Consider the following 27,002-nt stretch of genomic DNA (forward strand, 5'->3'; position numbering starts at 1 on the left):
ACCTAAAGTTTCTCTATTCTACTTTAAAGATGCTATGTGAAGGACATTTATTTTTAAATGGTTTTATACCCTCCATCCTTGTATCATTTAAAGGAGAATATTTGAAAGGGTTTTTTCCCCACTACTTAGAGATGCCATGAATGTAAAATCTGGTTTCCCCTGATTTTCCTCAAGGGCATCTTGAATGTTTCAGAATATGTTTGTGGTATTGAAACGTCAATTATGTCTAAAATGACCATTAGTTAATGAAACTAAACGAGTGTTAAGAACCCAAAAACACAAATATTTAAAACAAAAATTGGCACAGTGAGGACAACATCCTTCCCCTTCTCATTTATTCAGTTTTCTCTCACTTGAGTCTTTTTAATGTTATCATTATCCAGTTTTTTAAGCGGCATTTTCTAGAATAAATCAAGATCTGAATTTCTAGCATAAAAAAATTCCAGCAGAAAAAAATCCCCTTTTAAAAGCAGACAAAAATCCCACATCTCTACCTAGAATAAATGAACCAAAAAGATCTCTCACACACTGTTTTGTTTTGTTTTTTGGCAAGTCACCATTAACTTACAAAATAATGCAGTTTAGTAACACAGACTAAAAAAGACAAGCTAATAAAAATAACTTTATAAAGGGCCAGTGAAACTTAAAGTATTAGTGTGGTAAGTCAACAGTATGCAACGCCCAGCTATACATTCCACCACAGTGGATACATTGAGAAATCTCTCTGGAAGTGTGCAATCTTGACTTAGAGAAATAACATGGTCTTCAATGTGTTGAACCTAGAAGGAGGAGTGAATGGAATTAGATTGAAAAGTTATTGTATGTTTAGGCAGCATACGGTCCTGGAATGCTGCTCCAAGCTGGAAGAACTCCACTAAAAAAGGCATGCAGTAGTGGCGTAATCTTGATAAATACCATTGGATGTCTATAAACTATTTATTGTTAAGAAAAATTCAAAACAAAACTAAAAAGGAAGAATCTGTATAACAGAGTGTGAATAGGATTATGGAAAGACCCAAACAAAATCTGTGACTCAAAGAATAAAATCTTTTTGTATTCTCTGTTTTTGGTAATGAGGTCAAAAACAATTTGGAATATTACATATTAATTCAGCAACTATTTAGGAAGTAAAGCTTTAAGAAAAACAACTAGCAACAAATATGACTGACTCAGTCTATTCCCCTATAACATGACATGGTTTTAATTAAGGAAGAATGTCAGCATGGAGCAGACCTAAAAGGTTTGTAGGAATGAGTGCATTCAAATGTTGTGTGTGTGTGGAATGAGGGTTAAGCTTTCTGTTGTAAACTTCACATGTTTTATGTTAATGTAACTGTTTAAGCCCTTGCATTTCTGATGATGTCTTTTGACAGGAAAGGGAGTATTTGTTTTGTCTGACTTTACATTCTCAGGAAAGCATTGCTACAACTACACACAAAACTATGTCTATTCTTTATTGTGACCTCTGCCTTTCAAAAGGAACAGTTCAGATGCATTTTCCAGAAAATGGAGGTATGAAATTCCCTCTCTTATGGAAAAATCTTACCTGGATAATCATTCTTGTCTATGTCTGAGTCTCCTCTTAGAGTAAAGCCAAATCCCGCAGGCATGGACTGTGAGGCCCAGACCCCATTGAGAACCTGTGAAGGATTAGCATTTAACCCATTCCAGTGTCCATTGTAAATGAGCACTTTGCCTCTTCTGTCTTCTCCTGCAAATGGTGCACCAATTGCAATGTCTGTAATAGAGTAAAAAGAACCAACACAGTTAAAATAGAGACAGAATTAACTCTGACAGGAAAAATAGACCATAGGGGCCTGTGTTATGTGTTAACAAGAACAGGGGCTTAATCAGTTATTCTTTATTCCATAGATTCTGTTTCAAGACAAATTCATAAAAAATGTTTAATAGTGCTTTAGTGTTTCAAACTTTCATGTCCTATGATTGTAATGAGTTAATTTTTATGTAAAAAGGGCTTCACATTATAATACATAGACAACACACATCCATTATTAATTGCACATTGTCCTTTGTCATGTTTTAGAGCAATCCATGAGATTTAATAAATGGAGACTGAAATAACGGCTAATGTTACATTAATCTGTATAAACTAAACATACACGGTGAGATGTTCCCTGTTTTCTCCATTGCCTAATTAATTAGCAACAGCTCTTTAAGAAGCTTTGCTTTGTGGCTCCTTTTTCCAGTTAAAAAAAACCAAAACAGTGATGGCAATAAATAAATAAATAAAAATACACCACCACATTGTGAACAGCCAACTTTACAGCATGGAGAAGGAAAAACAGGAATGAAGTGGAGTAATGACATACAACCAGTTTGGCTTGTATATAAAACACTTTAAAATAAAATGTGAAACATATGCTTTGTTTTTATGAACAATAAAGATAAATAAATGCTATAAAAAAGCTCTAGAAGAGGATTCTGAATAGGAGAAAAATACAGAGTAATAGACAGTCTTATGGGGAATGCAAAGCTGTAATCCATTCAAAGGACTTTTTGGATTGTCATAAACCAAAAGAATAAGCTAGAACTGTTCATGAAAGTAGCAGATCCCTGAAAGTAATTTTATTCTATTAATTCTTGTAGGACCTTATGCTATTTAGAATTTATATTCATTACATACAACAAACACTCCCATGCTACTATTCTGGTACAGGTTGCACCTCTCTTAACCAGGAATCTCTGGTTTGGCATGAGCATAGTTAGATGCTCCTGGATGAAAGAACCCTGGAGAAGGATGGACAGTCGCTGGGAGCCCTTCGGGTCTGGTGATGCTGGTGCTGCAGCAACCAGGGCAGTGGCAATGTGCCAGGGCAGTCCAGGCAGTGGTGGAATACTATTTGGGAGGCCTGACACCAGGGAGCAGAACCAGGATCATGGCTGACCAGGAGGGGAAGCCTGGCTGGGGCCATGTCAGCCAAGGCAGTGGCAGGGCTGTAATATCCTGGATGGCAGCACCAGGTCTGCAGCAGTCCACCAGGGGGAGGCCAGGCTGGGCCATGGCAGCCCAATAGAAGCAGCACAGCTGGGGCTGCAGACGCAGAAGTCCAGGAGGGAAAATATGGCCATGGCCACGGCAGCCTGGCAGAAGGAACATGGCCAACCACGTGCCAAATGGCAGGTAGTGGTACCGGGGCTGGGACTGGCCAGCAGTCAGCCTGGCTGGACTGAAGGAACCAGCAGTGGGCTAAGGGGCTGGTGTCAGGGGGCCTCATCTGGGACCAGTCAGGGTGCCGGACCATGGAGATCCAATCTGTACAAAAATCAAAGAAACAGTCATGATGACTAAGTAGATATATACCTGTATATTTATAGCTGCCTCTGGAATTTCTACTTCATGCATCTGACAAAGTGGGTCTTTGCCCACAAAAGCTTATGCTCCAATACATCTGTTAGTCTACAAGGTTCCACAGGTCTTCTTGTGGTTTATACAGATTCAGACTAACATGGCTACCCCTCTGATATTAGGTATCATAAAAGTGTAGCTAGGCACTTAGTAGAATTTGCAAGTACCCTTAGGTGCCCAGTTTCTACAAATCAATGGGAATTAGGTGCCTAGGCAGTGGTACTTTTCACAAAAGATCCTCCTAACTGCTTCAGCCTGGGACTGTGAACAAGATGCCCTACCTCAGGGGTGGCAAACCTGAGGGCTTATGAGCCGCATGCGGCTCTTCAAATTAAAAATTGTGGCTCCTGCGCCCGTGGCTCTTCAAGGGGCAGCCGTGTGAAAGACAGAGCCGTGGGGGTCCCATGCATTCTTCAAAATGGCTGCTCAAAATGGCCGCAGGGTAATGCCTGCCCTGCTCTTAAAAGACCAGGCCCTATTTTTCTTTGCTCGACCAAACACTGTGGTCGGTTACCTCCCCTTTCCCCCCCAACAACTTTGTGTTATATTCACCACTATTTTGGCTCTTCATCTGTAACGGATTGGCCACCCCTGCTCTACCTCTTTAAACCTCTTGAAGCCTGATGTGTGAATGAGTTCTCCATATAAGTCAGCTGAGTGGTGTGTGGGATGGGAGGGAATTGACAAAAAAAATAAAGGCTTACCTACACTTAAAATGATACAGCAGCAAAGCTGCACCACTGCAGCTCTGTGGCTGTAGTGATTCAGTGTAGATACCACCTAGGCTGACAGGAGGGGTTCTTTGCTTGGCATCAGTAATTCATCTTTCTAAGAAGCAGTATCTAGATTAAGGGAAGAATTCTTTTATCAACTGAACACTGTCTATACGGGGATTTAGGTCAGTGCCAGTCAGGAATGTGGATTTTTTATGACCCTTACTGACATGATGAAATCAAGCTAATTACGAAGGGTGTGTCTAGACTACAGGGTTTTGTCTACAAAAGTGGACTTTTGTCAACAAAACTATACCTGCGTCCACACTACCGCTGAGTTCTGTCAACATAACGTCGACAGAACTCAGCAGTTTTGTCGACGCTGGTAAACCTCATTTCACGAGGCATAACACCTTCTGTCGACAGAGTTCTGTCGACAGAAAGCGTTATTGCATATAAACTGTCCTTGCGTCTACACTGCCATGTCAACAAAGCAGCTTGCTTTGTCGACAGAACTGAATGTAGTGTAGACGCTCTTTGTCGACAGAAGCTTTGTCGACAGTATCTGTCGACAAAGCTTCTGTCGTCAAAACCCTGTAGTCTAGACGTACCCTTAGTGTAGACTAGGCCTAAGAACAGACTGAATCAGAAAGACAGACTGAAGGAACAGCTGAAAGCACGTGACTATGTCTGGAAGAAACCTGGCAAGAGGTTTTTTGTATCCTGGGTGCAGGCAGAAGAGATTGCTTTAGAAGCTGTGAGCAAACAAAGCTATTTCCTGTTATTTGATTCCCTCTGCATTCAGATACACATGACTTTGTACGTTCTTTGTAAATAAACAAAACTGCTTCAAAAATATCTGTCACATTTTCTGCTCTCAACTAGAACACCCACAGGGTCAAAAAGCCGTTTGGGTCAAAAAGGGGCAATTCTGCTCTGAAGTGTGAGATCTAGTTTCCAAAGGTGAGAGGTTGTGAGCTGGAATTCCTATTGAATCAAGATGGAGCAAAAAATGGAAGTGCTTGCAGAAATCAAAAGTGGCTAGGAGGATTTTAAAGAAGAACTAAAACAAAGGCTGGAGGTTTTTCAGAAAGAGCTTGGAGATTATTACTGGCTGAGATAAGTTCTGTATTACAACGAAGTGCCTAAATAGAATGGGGAAATGCACTCAGACTCCAATGGTAAAAGAGATTGATGAGGTGATCGCAAATGGAATACCATTTGTGATGTTTTGGGGAATAACCCAGACCAATAAAAGGTTCAGTCATCACCTGCCCTGTCACCATGGGTGCCCATATACTATGTAGCTTCAGATCAGACAGATGCAGTAGCATGCCAATAAGCACAAGGTCTCATCCTTGCTTCCCATCAGCCAACTTGCAGGGTGACCCCTATGGACCTTCCAGTCTTGAGTCTCCTCAAGTTCATCCACCCAATTTTTTATCTATCAGACTCTTGGCCTTTTACTCTCTGGTTTGTAATCCCTGAAGGTGGGAAATGAGCCCCCCAGGCACTAGCTTCCTTTGGGACACCTACTCTACACAGTTCACACATCAGAGATGGTTTTGGGGTAAAAATAAACAAAGGTTCGTTCAACAGAAAAATCATAGCTTCAGATATGAAGTTGTAAAGAGAAGCAAACATAAACAAGTTACATAGGAAATAAACAATGGTGCAACCACAGGCTTTGGACTTTCAAATTAGATTAAAACCCATTTTCTCATACAAGTTACTCATTGCCTTTCAACTGTTTCCCACCATGCCCCCATCATATATGAGGATCCAGCATTTCACAGACAGCTCCTGCCAAGTGAGAGTCCCTCTGTTTCTGGATACTTTTCACTTCAAGACACTTTCATTTAAAAAAAAAATTTTTTTTTCAGTTTTTTTTTCTGTTGGTCACTACAAAGATTCAAAGTGCGGATATCCCATTGTCATGGGCTACATTTACATGGCAGGCTTCTTGCACAAGAATGACTGTTCTTGCGCAAAAACTTGCGGAGTGTCTACACTGCATAAGTGTTGTTGTGCAAGTAAATTTACAGTAAAGTGTCAGAACAGAGGGCTTCTTGTGTAGGAGTTATTCCTCTCCCCGTGAGGAATAAGCCCTCTTGCACAAGAGCTCTTGCTCAAGAAGGCAGTGTGAACGGGCAACAGGTGAAAATGGCCATCAGAGCTTTCTTGCGCAAGAGAGCGTTCACACTGCCATGGACGTTCTTGAGCAAAAGCACATCTCTTGCGCAAAAGCACGTGGCAGTGTGGATGTGCTCTTACACAAGACCTTTTGCGCAAGAACTCTTGTGCAAAACAGTTCTTGTGCAAGAAGCCTGCAGTGTAGACATAGCCAGAATGTCATAACTTCCATGACCCATTGTTGCCTTTTCCTTGGTGTCCAATGGATTATTACTTGGTCTTGATTTTGTGCTCCCCACTCCTGCAAGATGTATTTGAAATTGCAGTATAATTTATGAGCAGAATTTTCTCTATATATGAATACACCGATTCATAACAACAGTCTGTAAACATCTCTCAGAAAGACCATCAAGTTCATGACATTATACATTTTTATAAAATGTATACTCAACATGTTTCTGTGTACAGTAACACTGGGCATAATCAGTTGATTCAACTGATTGTCCTTTAGGGTTCAGGTCCACCCTGTTCTCCCCTTGGGTTGTCTGGACCCCACTTATCGCACCATTGGCCACCGGTTTTTCTACAGAATTAGTAGTGATCATGCAAGCTTTAGTCAATCTGGAACTTGCCAATCAAGATGAGCTGTAGCTAGGATTTGTGGAACTAAAAACTCAGCTCCAGAGGGAAATCAAAGGGTCACTGACCACAGTGGAAGGCAGCCACTTAGTTGAGAAATTGAATCAACCAAAGGAATTGGGTAAGACCAGACATTTATAATAGTTTTCTACCCTGTTCATAACTCACAGAAGTTCAAAGGAGAGAGGTTGGGATCAGTCATATAAAACTTCACTATCTCTATGGGCAAAACTCCCTCAGAGGCTTATTTGTGTCAATTCAATATTGCAGCTCAGATTAATTGTTGGGAAAAAGGACTGAAAGGGTGTCTATTAGCAACCAGCTAGGGTGGCCCAGCTCTAATGGTGTTACAGAATTTAACTCCAGAAGAAACTGAGATATCCAGACTTGATACAAGCCCTAGAGATGCATTTTGGAGCTAGACATCAATTTTAAAAAAGCAGAGTACAGCTAAGAGCTAGGAGAGGGGAAGATGAAACCCTACCTGAATTGGCAGGAAATCTACAGAGACTCATGTTCCTGGTATATCCAGATGCAACTGAGTCCTTCTAGAACAGATTAGCTATAAATTGGTCCATTGCCAAACAGCTGGACATATGCTTGCAGACCAAGATCAGTGAAAGGAGAGCAAAGAAGCTCTGAGAGGCTGTCAGATTTACTACAGAACTTGAATCTTTTCTAGCAGCAGTTCACCTAAGGAAGCAATACCTGGAACTGCTCATGGCATTCATTGACCTAACCAAAACATTTGATTGTATCAATCATGAAGCCCAGTGGAAGGTGCTGTGTAGTTTTGGTTGTCCAGAGAAATTTATTTCCATCCTCAGACTGCTCCATGATGGGATGACCGTCACCATTTTTGAGCAATGGCTCATACACCAAACCATTCATCATTCACACCTGTATCAGGGCTGTCTCATTACTCTGACACTCTTCTCCTTTACCTTGCTATGATCCTGATTCTCATCTGTGACTGCCTTCCTCACAGAACTGGGACTGAATGTCATATGGATGGCCAACTCCTCAGTCTCTAACATCTGCTAACATAATGTAAGATCATACGAATTGACATCACTAACCTCAATATGTAGAAGACTGTGATTCTTGCGTACACAGAAGTCAACTTGCAAAGCACCCTAAATATTTGTACAGACAGTCAAAGACTTCTCAACACTGGGAAAACCAAAGTACTCTACCTGCACAAACTATGCTTTGGGAGATATGGCTGCCCAGGTACGGAAAATGGTTCACATTTTCCAGGGGTTCTCTGCTAATGGTGATTTGTAGAGTACAAAGGGCCAGCATTAACAGAACTTAAATACAGGATCCACTGTGCCAGCATATCCTTCAGAAAACTACTCAAACAAGCCTTCAACTATAGGAATCTGCAAACAGGCACCAAGATCTTGGTTTACAAAGCAGTTGTTATCCCCTCCCTTCTCTATAGGTTTCAGACCTGAGTATCCTACAAATGACATCAAGCAGTTGGAGCAGTTCCAGCAGTGCTGCCGCAGAGGGATTCCCATGATCAGCTGGGAAGACCAACATCAGCATTCTCTCTGCAGCCAACATCAGCAGTATAGAAGTGCCGGTCATGAAATACCAACTCTGCAGGGCTGGCCACTGTATACATGTGCCTGACATTCGCCTCCTGAAGCAAGTACTTTACTCTCAGGTCAGAGAACAAGGGCTCATGGAGAGCAGTGTAAACGTTTCAAAGATATACTTAAAGAACATTCTTATCTATTACCACGAACAGATGATATCCTAGATACTGTAGCACATTGTCTGGTTTTTCACACTGGAACTTAGAAGTCGGTATCAGAAAGTAGAAGTAGATGCAAAAAAGGGAAAAAGAGCTCTCTCAGCAGGACAATTTTTGTGGCCATGTAAAGTGGTGGTTTTGACTTATGTTTGCCGCCTTGGAGAGGAATACATGACATGCCCCTGCCCCTCTAAGCCTGTCTGTTTTATCTTGGTGCATGTGAAAGCATTTGAACAGGCACTAAAACATTTAAAAATGGTCTGTGATCAGATGAAGTCTGACAATTTGAAACCAAACCCAAAGAAATTAGCACTGTTTCAAAAAGATAATGTACCTTGGGCATACAGTTAGCAAGAAGGGAATTTCCACTGCCAAAAAACTGAGGCTGTACAGAGCCAGCTAACTCCCTAAACACAGATGTGAAATGTTTTATAAAGCTCTGTTTCTGTTACAGAAAGTTCATTTATGTGTTTGCCATTTGTGAGAAACCATTTCAATGGTCAGCGGCGTGTAATGTAGCATAATGCTCTAATATAGGCCAAGAAAGGAACAGCTTTTTCAACCCCCCTTTCCTGCTAGACATGGATGCTCGTAAAGCATTGCTCATGTTTTGAGAGAGGTATTGACACAAGAACACAAGGAAACTGAGGGGGTGATAGCTTATTGTAGCAAAAGTCGCTTAAGTTTTCCTTAGAGAAATTATTGCACCACCTGAAAGGAGTAGTTAAATCTACACAATATTTTCATTATTATTTGTATGAATGGAAGTCTGCAGAGGCTTTTAAAATCCAGAAATCCTGAAAGACTGCTACCAGCTTGCCATAGCAAAGCTATGATTGCACAGTGTGACAGGGCATCCAAGCCCCGCACTCCTGCCGAAGCGCCGCTGTCACAGGCAGGAGGGCAAGTGGCACAGCAACAGTCCAGCAGCGTGTGTGCCAATGCTCTGGGCAGCTCAGACATGGCCGCGGGGAGTACGCATGGGGTGGGGGGAAAGGAGGTGTCCGCCGTGCGGCACGCTCAGCGCTCTATGCGGTGCAGCATTTAAAAATGGCGCACTGCTAGATCAATGGGGGAGGAAGGAGGATGGCTGTGGGGAAGGAGGAGGGCCAGGGTGGGAGCACTGAGTGAGAGCCTCCGGGACAGGACTTTGAAGGAGCTGAGGACCTTGGCGACTGACTTCGCAGGTAGCGGTCTGTAAGGTCGGAGAGGTAGGAAATGACCCAGGGCGGGACCCCCTGGCAAGGTCCGCAGGTTGGCATGTTATAGGCAGTGTCCCCATCAACCAAAGGGAGAGTGCAGGTTTCTACCCCTCGGGGCCCTGGGTCACAACCCGGTGGAGAGGGTGGGCCCGGGTCCCCTTACTCCTCCTGGCGCCCGGGTGCACAGGTGGAGGTTTTGTTGGCGGTGTGCCAATTGAGGCACCACAGACCAGAATAAAGACACCCTGGGATGGATAAGGGTGTTATACTCAAAGAATATTGGTTCAGGGCACTAGGACCGCATGTCTCAGGGCAAATCGCGTGGAGCACTGGTGAAACGGATGGAGGGAATATAGTCAAATTATAAGGACAGTGGGGGGGAAATGCCGTTGCGTGCCCCCTCTTTGGGGTAGGAGCTACAGAATAGGGGGGGTGCCCTGTTCCCTGAACGCACCCCTACACTCAGTCACACACATGGCAATGTTGATGACTTATCCACACAGCCTTGTTTGTGCAGGACAGCAAGATATTAGCAGCACAAGGAGAGGAGTGGGCCAACTTCCTCTAATTCACATTAGCATGCATGTTCTTGGTTCATCCTTGAACAAGCCGGGTGCGGCTGCAAGAATGGACCCCAGAACAACTAAAATATTCCCATCTAGAGGATCCTGATTTCAAGATAGCGTGTGACTGGAAAATCAGATAGCATACCTAGCCACCCTGTAACATAATGTCATTTAACAACATTACAGTAAAAGATTTCTAGCCATAGTGGGAAAGCTTGGAATTTAAATTTGAAATATTGGATTGGGAAACTTTCTAAGGGGTGATGGGAAAAATCAAGGGGTGATGGATGCAGATACCTGCGAACTGTGCAAGATGAACTGAAAAAGGAGCGTTTGAGATCATGTCATGATCTTTAAAAAGCTGGACATTTTGAGGTTACAAAACCATTAGCCAAGCTAAGGGAAACTTCTATATGGTAAAATACAAGCAGGACTTAGAAAGTTGGTGCAGGAAATATGATGCTTGCATTGCAAAAAGAGGTCCCCCTAAACCTAGAAGAAACCCGTTGCAGTAGTATCCTTTGGGACACCAATGGAGCTCATTGTTGTTGGATGTTCTTGGGCCATTACCCGAGACAGGGGCTGGCAATTATAGCTGCCAGTAGCTATGGACTACTTCACAAAATAGCCTATGGCTATTAATAGGCAATTAATAGGTTGTGGCAATAGCAATGGTCTAGTGAATGAACTTTTTACCAGATATGGAGTCTCATGTGAGTTTCACACAGGTCAGGGGATTGAATCCAAAGTGTTTAAAAAGGTCTGAGAGATTCTAGACAGACAAAAAGCTTGCACCCAACCCACAAACTTACAATATGAAGGGATGATAAAAAAGTTCAGTAGGACTTTGTGTGATCAGTTGCCTGCCTTAGTAGAACAGCACTGAAAGGACAGCGAGTAGCATTCCTTTTGATGGCTTAGTCAATAAACATGCAAAGTGTACCCCAGCACTCCTCATGTTAGGGAGTGAGCTACGTACCCCAACAAACCTCTTGTAGAGAGGTCCTGAAGAGGGACCAAGCCAACTGGGCTAAGAAGGGACAATAATATTTAAGTGTTAATGTATGTTCGACATTAGCATTGACATAAATGGGACTATTCATTCACATTTAACAGGATATGACCCTTAATTTCCTCCTTGTTAGAATTAGTGAGTGTGTCAGGAATTCACTTGGCTCTGGGCATGGTTGCCTAGCAACCCAATGAGGTTGGCTGCACCCAATAAACCTTCACTAAGTAACTGTGCTCCCTGATTAGGCAGAAGGGTCAATGGGTCACCATTTAAGTATCAACAGCAGCACAATGGTAGCTCAATGTAGTCTATGCCTGAAGCCATGCCAAATCATTCACCGCTTGCTCCACTCCATGCCTGCTCTGCTCCAGGCCTAGTCACTGCCTGCCTCTGAACCCCCTGATTTATAACTCCTGGTTCTGATCATTGACTTGTCTCAATCACAACTCTGGCACTCCTGTTGATTCTGCTCTGACCTCCACATCAGCCTCCTATTCCAACCACTAGGTTATTCTGTCTACTACATGTTGTGTGACAGAGAGATGCTCATTGCTTTCAGTATCACATTTACATGTTAAAAGTGGAGGACGGACTTTTTTTTTAAAGCATCCTCTAACTCCTATAGTTGTCTCCAAGAACTGGGAAGAAAGTCATCTTCAGACTCAAGTAGCATCATATTCAGTCCACAAACAATTTGCTTGTAACATATAATATATATACATTACGTACCATTAAATCCATCCTGGTTGAGATCTCCAAGGTGAGCAATTGCACTGCCGAATCTACCAAACACTTCAGTGCCTGACAGAATCTGTGCATCTCGGAAGTAGAAGGCACTTTCCTGCAAGTATAGGTAAACTTGCCCTACTTCCTTAGGTTTACTCTCAAATTCACGCTCCATAAAGAGAGGGGCGCCAACTAGGATGTCATCTAAACTAGAGGAATAAAAACAAAACAAAACATCAATGGGAAATTCAGCCAAAGAACCTGATTCTGGAATAAGTGACAGAGCAGCAGAAATAGTCTCACAATATGTATTTCATAGATATAAACCAATAATATCAAATAGGTATCTGGGACCAGATTCAAAGCCTGCTGAAGTTAATAGGAAAGCTCACATTGATTTCAGTGAGACAAAGTTAGTGAGATAATATCTACTGAATCAACTTCTTTTGGCAAGAGAGACAGGCTTTCTAGCCACATTTACTTCAGTAGGTATTGGATCAGGCTCATGGCATGAAAATCTTCTGTTACTGTGAAACACTATTATTACTTGACTGTGATACATTTAACTTTGGCAAGCACTGTATTTCCTTGTCATCATGCCAATGATCTTTATTTAATTGAGAACAGAGCTTTTTCTACCTTGAGACTGAAAAGATCTCTGAAAAGTCTTCATAGCATGGAACAAACCCATATGAGAGAGACACAATACATTCTAAATTTATCTTAACTCTTATGTAAAAAGCATATAAAATGTACGAGATGCTACCCGTGGTGTCCAACACACTAGCCACATGTGGCTATTTGGCTAGTTGAGTGTGACTAGTTGGCTTGAACAATGTGGCTAGTTGGCCAGTTGAGTGTGGTTAGTTTGTTATAGCAGTAGCCATTTCTGCAGAGTCCTATTGGTTTAGCACCGTGGTGTTCAATCAGTTCTCAAGCAATAGCCACTATAGTGCAATACTCTACATCATACACAAGTTAACAGAGAATGAGTTATTTTCTATGTTTTTAATCACCAGATATAAGTGAAATTCAATAAATTCTATATAATTTTGAATTCTAAGTCAAAACACCTCATCTAAAAATTCAATAGAACTTCTCCATAAGGAAAAATAATTTAAATGTAAAGTTACTTTTATTTAGTTGTTCCATTGCTTAAAATATTAGTTACCATCCTATGCTGCACATATTCTGAAAAGGGGAAGGAAGCAGATGCTGAATGAACAAACACATATTAAAGCTGTGGGGTTTTTTACCCACATTAAAATACTCAAAATCTTTCTCTTTTTATTAAAGATGCTAGCCATTTGGACAGTATGTTAATTGAGATTGGTGAGTGCCACAAAAAGAAAACATGATATTCGTGTCCACGAATGCTATATTTTACCATCTGTATAACAATTATTTTGCATACACTATATATGACACCATAGTTCTATCATCCTCCTAGCATGCATTATTATTAGGATGATGATTTTATTGTAGAGGCTAGAAGCCTCCACTGAGATCAGGGCTTGGTTGTGTTAAACATGACATAAATCATTTAGTAAGAGATGGTCCCTGTTCCAAAATCTTTAACCAGACCAAAGAGACAAAGGAAAGAGGGGGAAAGGGGGCATTATTATCCCTGTTTTATACAGAGGAAGTGAGGCCCAGAGAAAATAAGACAGATTTTTAAAGGATCAGATAGGCACCTAGTGGAATTTTCAAAAGTACTAACTCTCATAGGAGTTGGGTACCTTGGCACTTCTGAAAATTCCATTAGATGCATATGAGTATCTTTAGATGCATAAACATCTTTTAAAAGATAAGCCTAAAAGACTTGCCTAAGGGTGCACTGAAAGCCCATGGCAGGGTCAGGAATTGAAGCCACATCTCCTAAATCTCAGTCTAGTGCCTTCACCATAGGACCAATCTTTTTTTAATTAATATTGTAAGTGATAAGGTGAATTTTCAATACGTGATATCTTCTGGCTCTGCCTCCTGCCTTGCTCCTGGGGTGACATCTGCCCTGGAGACTCTAAAAGGAGAAATCCTTGTATTTGGAGGATAGGTCCATCAGTGTCTAGTAGGTAGGATGAACAAGGATGCTGTTCCTAGCCTCTGTTTGCTAGAAGCTGGGAATTCGTGACAGGGGATGGATCACTTGATTATTGCCTCTTCTGTTTATTCCTTCTGGAACTCTGGGCACCAGCCATTGTCTAATGACAGGATAGTGGGGTAGATGGACCTTTGGTCTCGCCCAGTGTGGCTGTTCTTCTGTTCCTATTTCTCTGAGCAAAAGAACTGCTGTTGTATGTGACATTGCAGGAAACACCAGTGAGAAGCCTGCAAACTGAGCCTTCCCCTTGCACACACACCATTACCAGGGGAAAATACAATCTGATCCTCAGAAATCTGGTTGGAGAAGGTTAGGAAACCATCCAAAGGGAGAGCCCAGAATCATGTGTTGTAAACATATATGGTCACCTAGGCTACAACTAACAACTCAGATTACTTCCAATGAATGTAAATGTCCAGAGCATGTTTTTGGCACAAATTTGTAGCCCAGAGGTTGGAGGGAGGGGGCTAATATGATTTTAATCCATCTTTATATTCTCCTGATTTTGGGCTGCTTATGAACATTCAGCTAGCCACAGCAACCAGTCCCTAAATGCCTATGGATTAGGGCACTACCTTGCATCCCCATAGTGCTCGATTTTCCCTTCATGTCTCCAAGACACCCCCTATATTAGAATGTTTAATAGCGGCCTTTTAGTGCTAGATAAGCTGCCTTTTGCAAAGCCCGTTCAATGGGAATGCTTCCCTGGCTGAGCTCAAGGCTCTACTGTCTCTTTATGCACTACCACAACAACGTACAAGGGCTTCAGCAGAGGCGAGAAATCTCCCCCTCCCCCCCCCCAGTTTACTTGCCATTCTCTGTGATCCTCATTTATTGTTTGTATTTCTCTCGGGCCATGTCCAGATTCAGGGGTTTTTTCGGGAAAAGTAGCCTTTTCCTGAAAAAACTTCCCCTGCGTCCAGACTCAAGCCGCATTCTTTCGAAATTATTTCGAAAGAACGCGGCTTTTCTTTCGATGGCGGTAAACCTCAATTTACGAGGAAGAACGCCTTCTTTCGAAAGTTCCTCTTTCGAAAGAAGGCGTTCTTCAATGTAAATAGGCCGTCTTCGAAAGAGAGCATCCAGACTCGCTGGGTGCTCTCTTTCGAAAAAGCGGATTTCTCTTTCGAAAGATCCGCCTGCAGTCTAGACGCGATCTTTCGAAAGAGGCTCTTTCGAAAGATGCTTTCGAAAGAGCCTCTTTCGAAAGAAGCCTGCAGTCTAGACATAGCCTCAGTGTGGACAATAAAAAGCAATACATCAGGTTGACATTTGTTTTATAGCTAATTTTACTTTCCAGATTTCAGTACCTCAACGTTTCAGTTTTAAGCATTGTAGAGGAATTGTTCGTTTGATAATTAACACCTGTGTGGTTATTTTTTTTAATTGCAGACATATTTCAATTGCTCTAAGGTTTTGTAAAGGTTTATATTTTTCAAAATGTGAATTCTGAGCCAAATTAAAAGTTGACACCATCCCTTTTAACAGGCAGCAGAAATAAAAATAAAGACTGATGGTAAAGTATAACCATAACTGTATGGGGTTTTTTCAGTAAGTTGAATTAGATTCATTTCACTACTGCACCATGATGGTGTAGTTAATATAAATCAGCATATTTGTGTTTGTTCCAACACATAAATATGACTAGTTAGTATTACTTCCTTTTTAACAACATTAAAAAGCACAAGCTGACCACCTGCTGGAATTGTATGCAATTCTTTTATATCCTGCTGAGTAATAAACAGCAGGAGTATGGGAAGTGTCAATAGGTCAAAGTGTAACTATGTGGAACTTTGATATAGTACAAATAAAAGACTGATAAACATTTTATTCCACTGTTTTTATTGGATACATAGTTTCAGCCTGCAAAGAAAAAAATTCCTTCTCCTTGCTAAGAATTTGTCTATAAACTTACTGCAAAATGGAAGTTTCTAGTTCAATAGCTGTTTTCTTTGTAGCAGTGGTGGAGACAACTATAAGACAGCCCATGCAACACTCATGCTTTCTTGAACCTATGTTTGTCCCTAAAACACTTGCAGACTTTACATCAAGAATAGTCTTGGAAAACTTTGCTGAACTGCTCAGTCTGAAGCTGTTCAGAGCTGCCTTATAAATTATTATAAAAAATATAAAAGGTCTAGTCTCAGAGCTTATTCAGATAAAAGTGTTGTCCCTATTTATCTTTTCAGCCTAATAAAGAACCAGGTTTCTGATACTGGTGAAACAGCCTGCTTCTAATTCCTCCACAATCCCTAGCTATATAACAAGTTCTTCAAACAGACCTTTTCCCTCAACCATTTTTGTCAGACTCTTCTGCATTATATTTCTAATTAGTGTACATGTGCTCAGACCCTGCAAAACCTGGGCCAGCCAAGCCCCGGGGCTTTTATCCGGGGGTAGACAAACCTTAAGAGTATTCAAAATGTTAGATCTTGTTGACATCTAAAACTTAGAAAAATCTAGCTATATCACTCTAAAGATATATAGTTAAGTCCAGTGCTTTTTTTGTGACGGTACTGCCTGGTATGCAGTACCAGCACCTCCAGTCAGAGCTCGACAACTTTTCCCCTGGAGTACTGGCACCTTTTCCCCTCTCTTCCCCCCCAAAAAAGCACTGGTTAGGCCCCTGTATAGACACTGCTAGGTTTACAAAAGAATCCTTCCATCAACTCCCTCACAACGGGGTGTATTTAATACAGCAACAACAAAAAATCTTACATCTCAGTTGCAAGTGCCTTATGGTGGTGTAGCTGCAGCACCAGAGCAACACTGTGTAGCACCAGTAAGTGCAGACATACTGAAAAGTTTATGGTGCTTAAGTGGTCTATGAATCAGGGCTTAAAATCATAACCCAGGCTAATGGGAGCGCTAAAAGGCATTGGCGTTAGCAGGGACAATGCTGCTTAGAACTACTGAAGAGCATAGCCACCTGGCAAATCTCAAAAGATGATGCAGTATGCATAGACCTCCATGATCATACTTGAGCTCCTTTTGGAAAGGTTAGTGACTTTGCACAGTCCTTGCAATAGGAGGTGGACATGGGTGTGAGAGAAAGTGAAAAAGAAAGGCTCTGCTTCTCAGTGTAGGTGGATAGAACCAGTCTATTTTTGGCTCATAGCTACTCCTTTCCAAAGGCAGCCAACACCACCGCTCCTTGTCTCTTTCAATATTAGGAAATTGAACAGATTTGGATGTTCTAACTCTGCTCTTACTGTTTCAAACAATCTTAGTTGTTCATGAGAAAAACTCCACTAAAACTTCTTTTACAAAGACCATTTGGCCAAATTTTTTAAAAAGAAAATGGATTCATAAAGTTGAGAGCCAGAATTAAGTTAGAGCTTTAAAAACACAGAAGTAAAGGAAACATTTTATAACCAAGAGAAGTGAAAAAAAAGAGCTTAACAACCAACACGTTTATTTTGGCTTTTCCTATAAAGGGATAAATAATAGCTTTTGAAGATGTAGTGTGAACATTATTTACTAAGGCCAGGATTTTCAAGAGGAATTAAAAGAGGAATTATACAATCAAATTCCTATTGGATTTCAATGGGATTGGGGTGCATTGTGTAACCTACCCGTCACTGTTAACATCCGACACTGCGACAGTGTACCCAAAGTAAGATGCCATCTGTAAATAAAAGCCAACACACACATTTTCATATCTGATATGCATTAAAATATTTTTTTCCTGACAAGCCTCTGCACCTCTGTGAATATTTATTTCAAAGAATAGAAAATATAATTTAAATAGTTAGAAATAGAATATTTTGGGTGCAATGATATTCCTCTGAGGGATAGTACATTATTGCTTAGATCTTTGACATTACCTGTTCACCAGTGAAATTCTGAATAAAGGTCAAGTCTGTAGAATTAATAATTGAAACCTGGCAATAGAAAAAAAATAAAAGGTTCAGTCACATCATGACAAGTTATACTGTAATGTAATGACAGATATATTTAGAAAAGTTAAAGGATGGTCCAGTGATGATAGCACTTGCATAAGACCTGGGAGACCGGAGTTTAATTCTTTGCTTCACTGCATATTTGCTTGACCAAATCATTTAGGCTACATCTACACTGCAGGCTTCTTGCGCAAGAACTTTTTATGGAGGAGATCTTCTGCAAAAAGTTATTGCACAAGAGCGCGACCACACTGCCATGGATGCTCACAGAATGGCCATCAGAGCACCTGTGCTTTTTCTGATAGGGGTTTCCTGCTGTCCGTCCACACATACCTTTTTATGCAAGAGCTCTTGCGCAAAAAGGCTTTTTCTTTGTAGAAAGAGGAATAACTCTTGCACAAAAAGCCCTGTCTTCTGACAATCTACTGTATTTTTTTTGAACAAAAATGCATTTCTAGTATAGATGCTCCACAAGTTTTTCCACAAAACTAGCCATTTTTGCGCAAAAACTCAGCAATGTAAACGTAGCCTTAAACTTTCTACGCCCTCAGTTCCCCATTTGTACAATGGAGAGAATTGTACTTCCCTGTCTGGCATCAATGTTGTACGGAACTGTATATTAAAGACTATGGGACGCTCAGATACTGCAGTATCATTTTAGGTGAATCATATTTGTACCACAGAATGATCAACAAATAGCACCTATGACTTCCAACAAGATATTTTGGCCTTGGAAAGGGTTCAGAAAAGGGCAACTAAAATGATTAGGGGTTTGAAACGGGACCCATATGAGGAGAGGTTAAAGCGACTGGGACTTTTCAGTTTAGAAAAGAGGAGACTGAGGGGGGATATGATAGAGGTCTATAAAATCATGAGTGGTGTGGAGAGGGCCGATAAAGAAAAGTTATTTATTAGTTCCCTAAATAGAAGAACTAGAGGACACCAAATGAAATTAATGGGTAGCAGGTTTAAAACGAATAAAAGAAAGTTCTTCTTCACACAGCGTGTAGTCAACCTGTGGAACTCCTTGCCAGAGGAGGCTGTAAAGGCTAGGACTATAATAGATTTTAAAGAGAAGCTAGATAATTTCATGGAGGTTAGGACCATAAAAGGCTATTAGCCAGGGGATAAAATGGTGTCCTTGGCCTCTGTTTGTCAGAGGCTGGAGAGGGAGGGCAGGAGACAAATCGCTAGATCATTGTCCTCGGTCCACCCTCTCTGGGGCACCTGGTGCTGGCCACTGTCTGCAGACAGGATACTGGGCTAGACGGACCATTGGTCTGACCCAGTACAGCCATTCTTATATGTTCTTATGTTCAAATATGGCAATATGACTTTATACTCTGGAATCAGTTTAGTGTATGCAAGGATTGAAGTCAGGTCTGTAGCTCGGAACTGTCAATTTCCTAAGCAGATTGTTCAGGAAACCTGGCTTTTGTTGCATTCATTCTACAAGAATATAAGCACGGTTTCACAATGTGCACTGCTCTCTCTTATTTTCAGAACTCATACCATGACTTCTCATATCTGGCAGTTTCATTACACATACACATAGAGCAGTGAACTGAAACCCAGCTCTGAACGTCCCTGAACGTACACTAGACTTGGATCTTCATCATGGGAACAACCAGAATAGCACATTAACACACATGGACTTGGGGTGAATTTGGATTTGAGTCTGCAGCTACAGAAATATTGGCTTAAGAGTTCAAAGCAGTCTTATAAGTGGCTACAGAAGATACAGACTTCATAAATAAATAAAAGCCTGAGCTTTAAAGCACAGTTCAGGAAAGCATGATTAAGTGTTTTGCTGAATCAGGATCTAAGTCCATAGGACTTTCGCCTAGATAAGGAATGTAGGTACAATGAGGCATAAAAACATGATACCGTCTTTCCTCCTCAAAAGAGGATACACATGCATTTTTTACTAATAAACAGATCAAATGTGGGTACAATACATACATAGCCAAAATTCTGTGCTCCTCTGGGCACTCCAGCAACCAACTCTGAAAAGATACATTAATTAGAGCTGCCTTTCTCAAACTGTGGGTCCCTACCCCCCAGGGGGTCACAAGCAACTTAGAAGGGGGTCACAGTATCACAAAGTTTGAGAACCCCGGAATTAGAGAATATACGGTTTTAGCTGATTGGAGCAGAATCACTTAAATTCTGCTAACATACAGCCCCTATTATTTAAGGGTATGTTAGCTTACTAGCTGTAGCAAAGAACTCTGTAACTTGTGCCAAGAGGGCAGATTTTTAAATATATATAATGTGTCTGTTATCATCTCTAGACATATGCACAAAATATTACATCATTAAATGTTTAACACTCAGTGTACACCTGGAGGGAGGTCTCTTTCTCCCTAGGGTTCCCTAATTCCAAAATTACAGGGAATAAGAAGTAGCCAGTGAAGGCCACTGGGTTAATTTGCATAAAGTCTCCCATTCAACTGATGTTGCATGTTTTGGTTATAGAGCTGGTCATGTCCTTGAACACATGCTGGCCTTTCTGACAAATAACCTGGCCTGCCTGAGACAAGATACATAGTTTCAAAGGCTTTGGCTGTGTAGCAGGCCTGTATATACTGCTCAATTTCAACATAATTTCTGGAAATAGATTAATAGAGTTGGATAAACTTGCTGCTGTGTATATGTGATTATTATTTAACTTCAGAAGTCATATTGTTCTAAACTCTGCTGGCTTGGAGCTTGGCACATATCAGCTAGACAGGGTCAGACTTGGTCAATATTTGGATAAGACCTCTAGTGAACACTGGAGGAAGTGGTGTTGATTCAATAGGTGGTGCTGTCTGCTGCTGAGTCAGCCTATAACCATACTATTAGGGAACTGTGCTGCTTGAGGCATAGGACAGATATACAGTGAGCCCTCGCTACTTCGCGGTTCGACCATCGCGGATTCACGACTTCGCGGACTTTTTTCAAAGCCTCGGGGGAAGCCGGAGGGGGGGCATCCCAGGCGCGCCTGGGCTGCTCCCCCGCCGGAGCCCCTCCGCGGCTTTCAAAGCCTCGGGGGAAGCCGGCGGGGGAGCAGCCCAGGCGCGCCTGGGCTGCTCCCCCGCCGGAGCCCCTCCGCGGCTTTCAAAGCCTCGGGGGAAGCCGGCGGGGGGGCATCCCAGGCGCGCCTGGGCTGCTCCCCCGCCGGAGCCCCTCCGCGGCTTTCAAAGCCTACTTCGCGGATTTTCAGCTATCGCGGTCGGGTTTGGAACCTATCTACCGCGATAAACGAGGGTTCACTGTATCATAAAACCATTAAGATTTGAAGTCACAAAGGGGAGCAACATAAACTTCAGAGTTGAAGCCAAAATTCTAATTTGGGTAATGACATTGCACTTAGCTACAAAACATTTCCTCTGTAATTGCAGTAGAAAATTCTTCCTCACTTATTCTCCTAAACTTGGAATACTTATTGCTGTCTTAGCTTACGCTGTTGATCCATTTTCATCTTAGGGGTGGCTTTATATTAGTGAAGAATCCATTACAGATATCTAGATTGTCAATAATTTGGTTAAATTTGTAATCTGTTTTCAGATTCTTCTGGATGAAATTGCTGTCTACATGCAAATTCTTATAAAAATATCCCTTGGCAGAATTTATTTGATCCTAGAAAGTGCCTTCACTTCTAAAAGAAGCTCACACATTTTTCTCTTTCAGGCATTTTTGTTCATGTGCTGTTAAGCCTTCCCTTATTCAAGAGATCAGTTCTTTATTTCATTTGCCTGTATAATGTTTTCACTGTTTCTAAATATAGATTGTTAATATTAAGTATATGACCCTGACCAGCTGTGCTCTGAAGTACAAGATTCAGGGAGAGGACAAAGCAAAGGGTCCTCTTCTCGCTACATAAGCAGTAACTACGAACAGAACACATTGCTTTGGGAAGAAGGACAGTTAACATGTTGTCCCATGTACCGTGCCCTCAAGGAACACAGTCTGTCCCTGCTGGGAAATGTCTAGGATCCCAAGTCAGCAGGGCTTCTCTCTCAGCGTCTAGAGACAGCAGGAAGATGTGGCCTTAAAGTGCTATCCCCTTATATAGTCTTGTCCTAGGCAGAAAGTTACCTATGGCAGGGGATGCATATATGAGGCTACTACAGTTCTGCTTTCCCTTGCTGTACCATCCCAAGGAAAGATTTGCCCCTAGGCATATCGAGTATAGATACATTACCTCGCTCTTTTATATTTTAAATATTTAAGACCTGTTTACCCATTTAGGGAACAGGAAGAGATAAACAGACACATACACAGACATATGCTTTACATTTTGATTTGCTTCTTACCTTGTTCAAGGTCTCCAGTAAATTCCCCTGCAGCCACTGAGTATCCTGTTTTATGAATAAATTACAAGCATGAAACATGACAAATCACTTACTTCTAAAGAAACATGCTTCTGAAAGGGCAACCAGATTTGTTCTCTGTTTCAATAATCTCACTGAAAACCGTATAAACTAATGTATCTATGACTGGGCAAAAAGAAGAAAGCAAATGTTCAGGTTATTTTGAGTATCCTTATTATAACTCTCAAAAGTTCAAGATTTCTATAGGCCCAAATCACCAGGAAATGCTTTGCGATTTATTTGCATTAAAAATCTGCTGTTACAGCTTTAGTACTTTTAAAATTCACCAGAAAATATAACCTGCATATCTTCCATCTTTTGTGAAAATAGCTTTTTAGTACAGTAAAGTCCCGATTATCTGACCAAAATAGGACCAACAGGTGGTCGGATTACCCAAAATGTCAGATGATAGGGACTCTACTGTAGCCGACACGGCTTGGCCCCCTTCCCTTCCTGCAGCTCCCGGGCACGTGCTGGGAGAACGGCCCCGCTCACTGCCCCATTGCTCTCCTGGAGCCGCTAATGCCTGCAGCTCCCGGGGACGAAGCGGCACCAGCAGGAGCGGCATCAGCAGCTCCAGAAGAGTCATGGGGCAGCGAGCTGGGCCATTCTCCTGGCCCGCGCCCTGGAGAAAATAGCATAGAAAAGCGCCGCTTTGTCTCCGGGAGCTGCAGGGTTGGATAAAGCGGAATGTCGGATTACCGAAGGTCGGATAATCCAGACTCTACTGTATATCCATTTTGCCATTATGATGTATAATCACACAACTGTATCTATTATATATGTAAAGGGTAAAATTTCCAAAGCTATTTAGGCATAAGTGCATTAAAAAGAACATAAGATTAGGTGCCTAACGCCCCTTGACTGAATAAGGACTAATGGACTGTTTCCATGACTGTGTAGGCAAATACACAGCATATATGAGAGAACATATATTGCAGCCTTCAAACTGTGCTGCATCATTTCTACAATAGTTGAAAAGAAAGCAATATTTGTTACATGCAGAGGTATGTGCATACTACACACAATTCCTGGAGAGAAGGAGCCAGCAGCTATCTTTTAAAACATATATTCAAAGAGATCTAGCTTTCTCTTTGTACAGATGTTCATCTGGAACCTTATTATCTAAACCTCTTGCCCATTCCCCAGAATGAGATACATGCCTTCTGCAGGGATTTGGATAATGCAGTGGTTTGGATAAGAGAGCATAGAGCCTTGACCAGGGCTGCAAGGAGGATAAGTTGCTTGGCCATGGGGAAGACCTCCCTGCTGATGAATGGTTCCTGTGGCAGTTCATGGAGCCTGGACAGTCCCCCTGTTATGGGAGGGAGGGAGCAGAGCAGATATCTTCAGCTAGGACCGCAAGCAAGAGGATGAAAATAAGCCTCTGGCTGCAACAGAAGCCATCCTGATGCTGAATGGCACCTGCCTTCTCAATGATCCAGATAAAATCCATGTTCCCCCATGCTATTTGGATAATCAGGAATATACTGTATCACTTAAGGGTGCTATTGCTGAACTCAATTATAGTTTGTCCTTAACTTCAATGAGAGCAGAATTAGGCCCTTAGACATTACTGTACAAAAGCATGACAAAAAAGAAGGGTTTTTTTCCTCTTAGTAGTTAAAATAGTCCTAATTACAGTAAACTAAACCATTTCCTCAACTGAAAAAAGCTGGGAACATGAAATATTAGTATCTTTGTACTTCTTACATCTGTGTTTTAACTTTAAGCATGTCAGTTTCCCATTACCATAATTAGCAAACTGCTGAATGGGACTCCTTGCTCCTGTGCTTCAAGTCAAGCACATGTGTAAGTGTTTACAGGATTAGGGCCTTCATAAAGCCTGGCAAGCAGGATTTGCTTTCTCATTCAGGTAAGTCCAGTGGCTCTAGACTGTACATCTTACCCAGGTAATTGTCATCATATATGGGCGGTGCCACTCCAGTCTGCTTTTCTGTTGTCAGTTTCCTTAGAATATCCTTGAATGAATAGTCCTTAATGATATCTGCAATGCTTGTGGTGATTACTTGACCTGTATTCAAATAATTTCATAGAGTAAAGGAATTCAGAGAAGATCCAACTCCTCAAAATGTACGGTTATCTACAGTTTTTTAAAATTTAAGATTAAATGCAGATTTTGAGACACTGTTTACTCAATTCATCACTAATTATCCCATTGCCAAAACAATGACCTATCAGACAGATACAGCAGAGAAAATCAGTGCATTGCAACATCTATTAGGACAATCCTTCCCCACTGCCACTCTGGGAGCTTCCTGAGAATATTTAAACCAATGCATTTCCACATCATTCAGAAATGGGAAGAGTCCAGGGAACATAACAAGGTATTAATATTTTTAACTAACACAACTCCATTCCATTTCAAAATGCTACACAGACCTAGATCATGCTTTTCACTGATAGCCTCTTCATAATAGCTATAATTCAGTGGGACTGGATAGGAAAAGGGCAGTATATTCTTAGTGAAGGGTTCTCTCCCATCAGACATAATACAGTTCCACCACAATTACAGACCTGCTGAATGGCTTGAGAATATCTACACCAGGAATGAGCCTTATTGATAATGGTTAAATCAATGAAGGGGCAAAAAATAAAAAACAAAACAAAAACCCCCACCTGCCATTACCTATACCAATGCAAGTTTCCTCTGTATATATAGCACCGTGATATCACAATGATCACATGACGTATTAAAAATGTCTGGACAGTAATCAGTCTAAAAATCACAGACAACTATAACTTTTGCTATTAAATGTCACACACAATGTACTCTCTCTATTATACAAATGACACTTCAATTCCAGATGTAAATGAAGGTAAGTTTGTCCATTAAGAGGGAAAATACTCTGAAGTATGAACTATGAAATATTTACTTCATTTTTCACATACTAAAGAATCCATTTCTGATCTCATTCTTTAAATACACACAACTACATTGACTTCAGAGCAGTAATTCTGATTTACACATATAAGAGATATCAGACTCAAACGGATGACCTTACACCTAGGCTGCGTCTAGACTGGCAAGTTTTTCCGCAAAAGCGCATGCTTTTGCAGAAAAACTCGCCAGCTGTCTACACTGGCAACTTGAATTTCCTCAAGAACACTGATGATCTCATGTAAGAAATCAGTGCTTCTTGCGGAAATACTGTGCTACTCCCATTCGGGCAAAACTCCCTTTTGCGCAAAGCTTTAGCGCAAAAGGGCCAGTGTAGACAGCTCAGATTTGTTTTGCGCAAAAAAGCCCCGATCGCGAAAATGTCGATCGGGACTTTTTTGCGCAAAAGCGTGTCTAGATTGGCCACAGACGCTTTTGCGCAAAAGTGCTTTTCTGTTAAAAGCATTTGCGTAAAATCATGCCAGTCTAGACGTAGCCCTAGAGAATAACAAGAACTCAGGATGAAGTTTGTCCGGACATCTTGCATTTATTTTTTGATTTTAGTTAACCAAGTGAGTGAACATACCTTGCCAGTAAAAACTCCCAGGTCCTCCTACTATAAGGTCCCCATTCTACAAAAAGCAAAACAAAACAAAAACCCCAAACCAGAAATGATCAATATTAAACTATGATCAAAAACATGCAGATGAAAAGCAATTAGTATGATGACAACTAAACATCTGTACTGTTTTATTTAAACATAAAAAGGAAAATCTGGATCATGATACCAGATATAGGCCCTGATACAGGAAAGCACTTCTTTAAGTACATGCTTTAATCCACCCTTTTTCAGGAAAGCCATTGAGTATGAGATTAACTTTACAGTCAAGACGCATCTGTAAAAGTCTTTCCTCAACAGGGATGGTTCCTGAATCATCAGAGCCATAATCTGTTTGGCAGCTATAGAATAACATTTCTCAAAGACTGCTCTGTTTCTTTGTAAACAAATTTGAAGGCAACACAAAAGAGGACAATGATGCCCAATGTATCCAAAGTTATGCTTTACAGACTAATGTGGCTATAACCACCTTATAGCCATCCCTTTACCACAGGCTAATTAGGTGAAAAAAATAACATGAATGTAAAATGGATAACAATGTGTCTGAGAAACACTATATTCCGCTACCGTGATTAAACACACGTGAGGCCCTGGTGGTCTAGCAGTGGTATAGTGTACGTACAAAGTGTATTCCTAGGGCTCATAGTATTGTTACCAGGTGGCAAAAGGGACACACTTTCAAAGCACTTCTCTGTCACCCCCTTCCCCCCAGAAAAAAAGTTTAATTATTAGCCTGCTTTTGAAAAAACCCTCCCATAAATCACTTAGGATTTTTTTAAAAAAAATCTCAAGGGCTGATCTAAAAAAAATCTCAAGGGCTGGTACTTTCTAAAAAAATCAGTTTCCGGAGATTGATTCAAGTTGGGCACATGAAAATGGAGGTACCAGCCCATGTGGTGCATCAGCAGCATGCTTTGGTTAGACAGCATACTGCACAGCATCTGCCCAGATCAGTAGGGCAGCCTGTCACCTTGCTTCTCTAAATCGCTATAGCCCT

General features: G+C 41.3%; 1 protein-coding gene across 1 annotated transcript in view; it reads right to left on the bottom strand.

Moving 5' to 3' along the window:
• Positions 1-27,002, bottom strand: part of ITGA8 (integrin subunit alpha 8) — a 175,997-nt gene that overhangs the window by 119,049 nt on the left and 29,946 nt on the right. Inside the window, exons 6-13 of the mRNA XM_075922446.1 lie at positions 25,973-26,018; positions 24,394-24,519; positions 22,428-22,472; positions 20,089-20,132; positions 18,052-18,108; positions 17,800-17,852; positions 12,127-12,332; positions 1,547-1,738 (exon numbers count right to left, since the gene is read on the bottom strand). Coding sequence (XP_075778561.1) covers positions 1,547-1,738; positions 12,127-12,332; positions 17,800-17,852; positions 18,052-18,108; positions 20,089-20,132; positions 22,428-22,472; positions 24,394-24,519; positions 25,973-26,018 — 769 coding nt within the window. The remainder of the gene's footprint in view (positions 1-1,546; positions 1,739-12,126; positions 12,333-17,799; positions 17,853-18,051; positions 18,109-20,088; positions 20,133-22,427; positions 22,473-24,393; positions 24,520-25,972; positions 26,019-27,002) is intronic.

The sequence above is a fragment of the Pelodiscus sinensis genome, chromosome 2 (assembly GCF_049634645.1).
Source record: "Pelodiscus sinensis isolate JC-2024 chromosome 2, ASM4963464v1, whole genome shotgun sequence".
Taxonomy (NCBI): Eukaryota; Metazoa; Chordata; order Testudines; family Trionychidae; genus Pelodiscus; species Pelodiscus sinensis.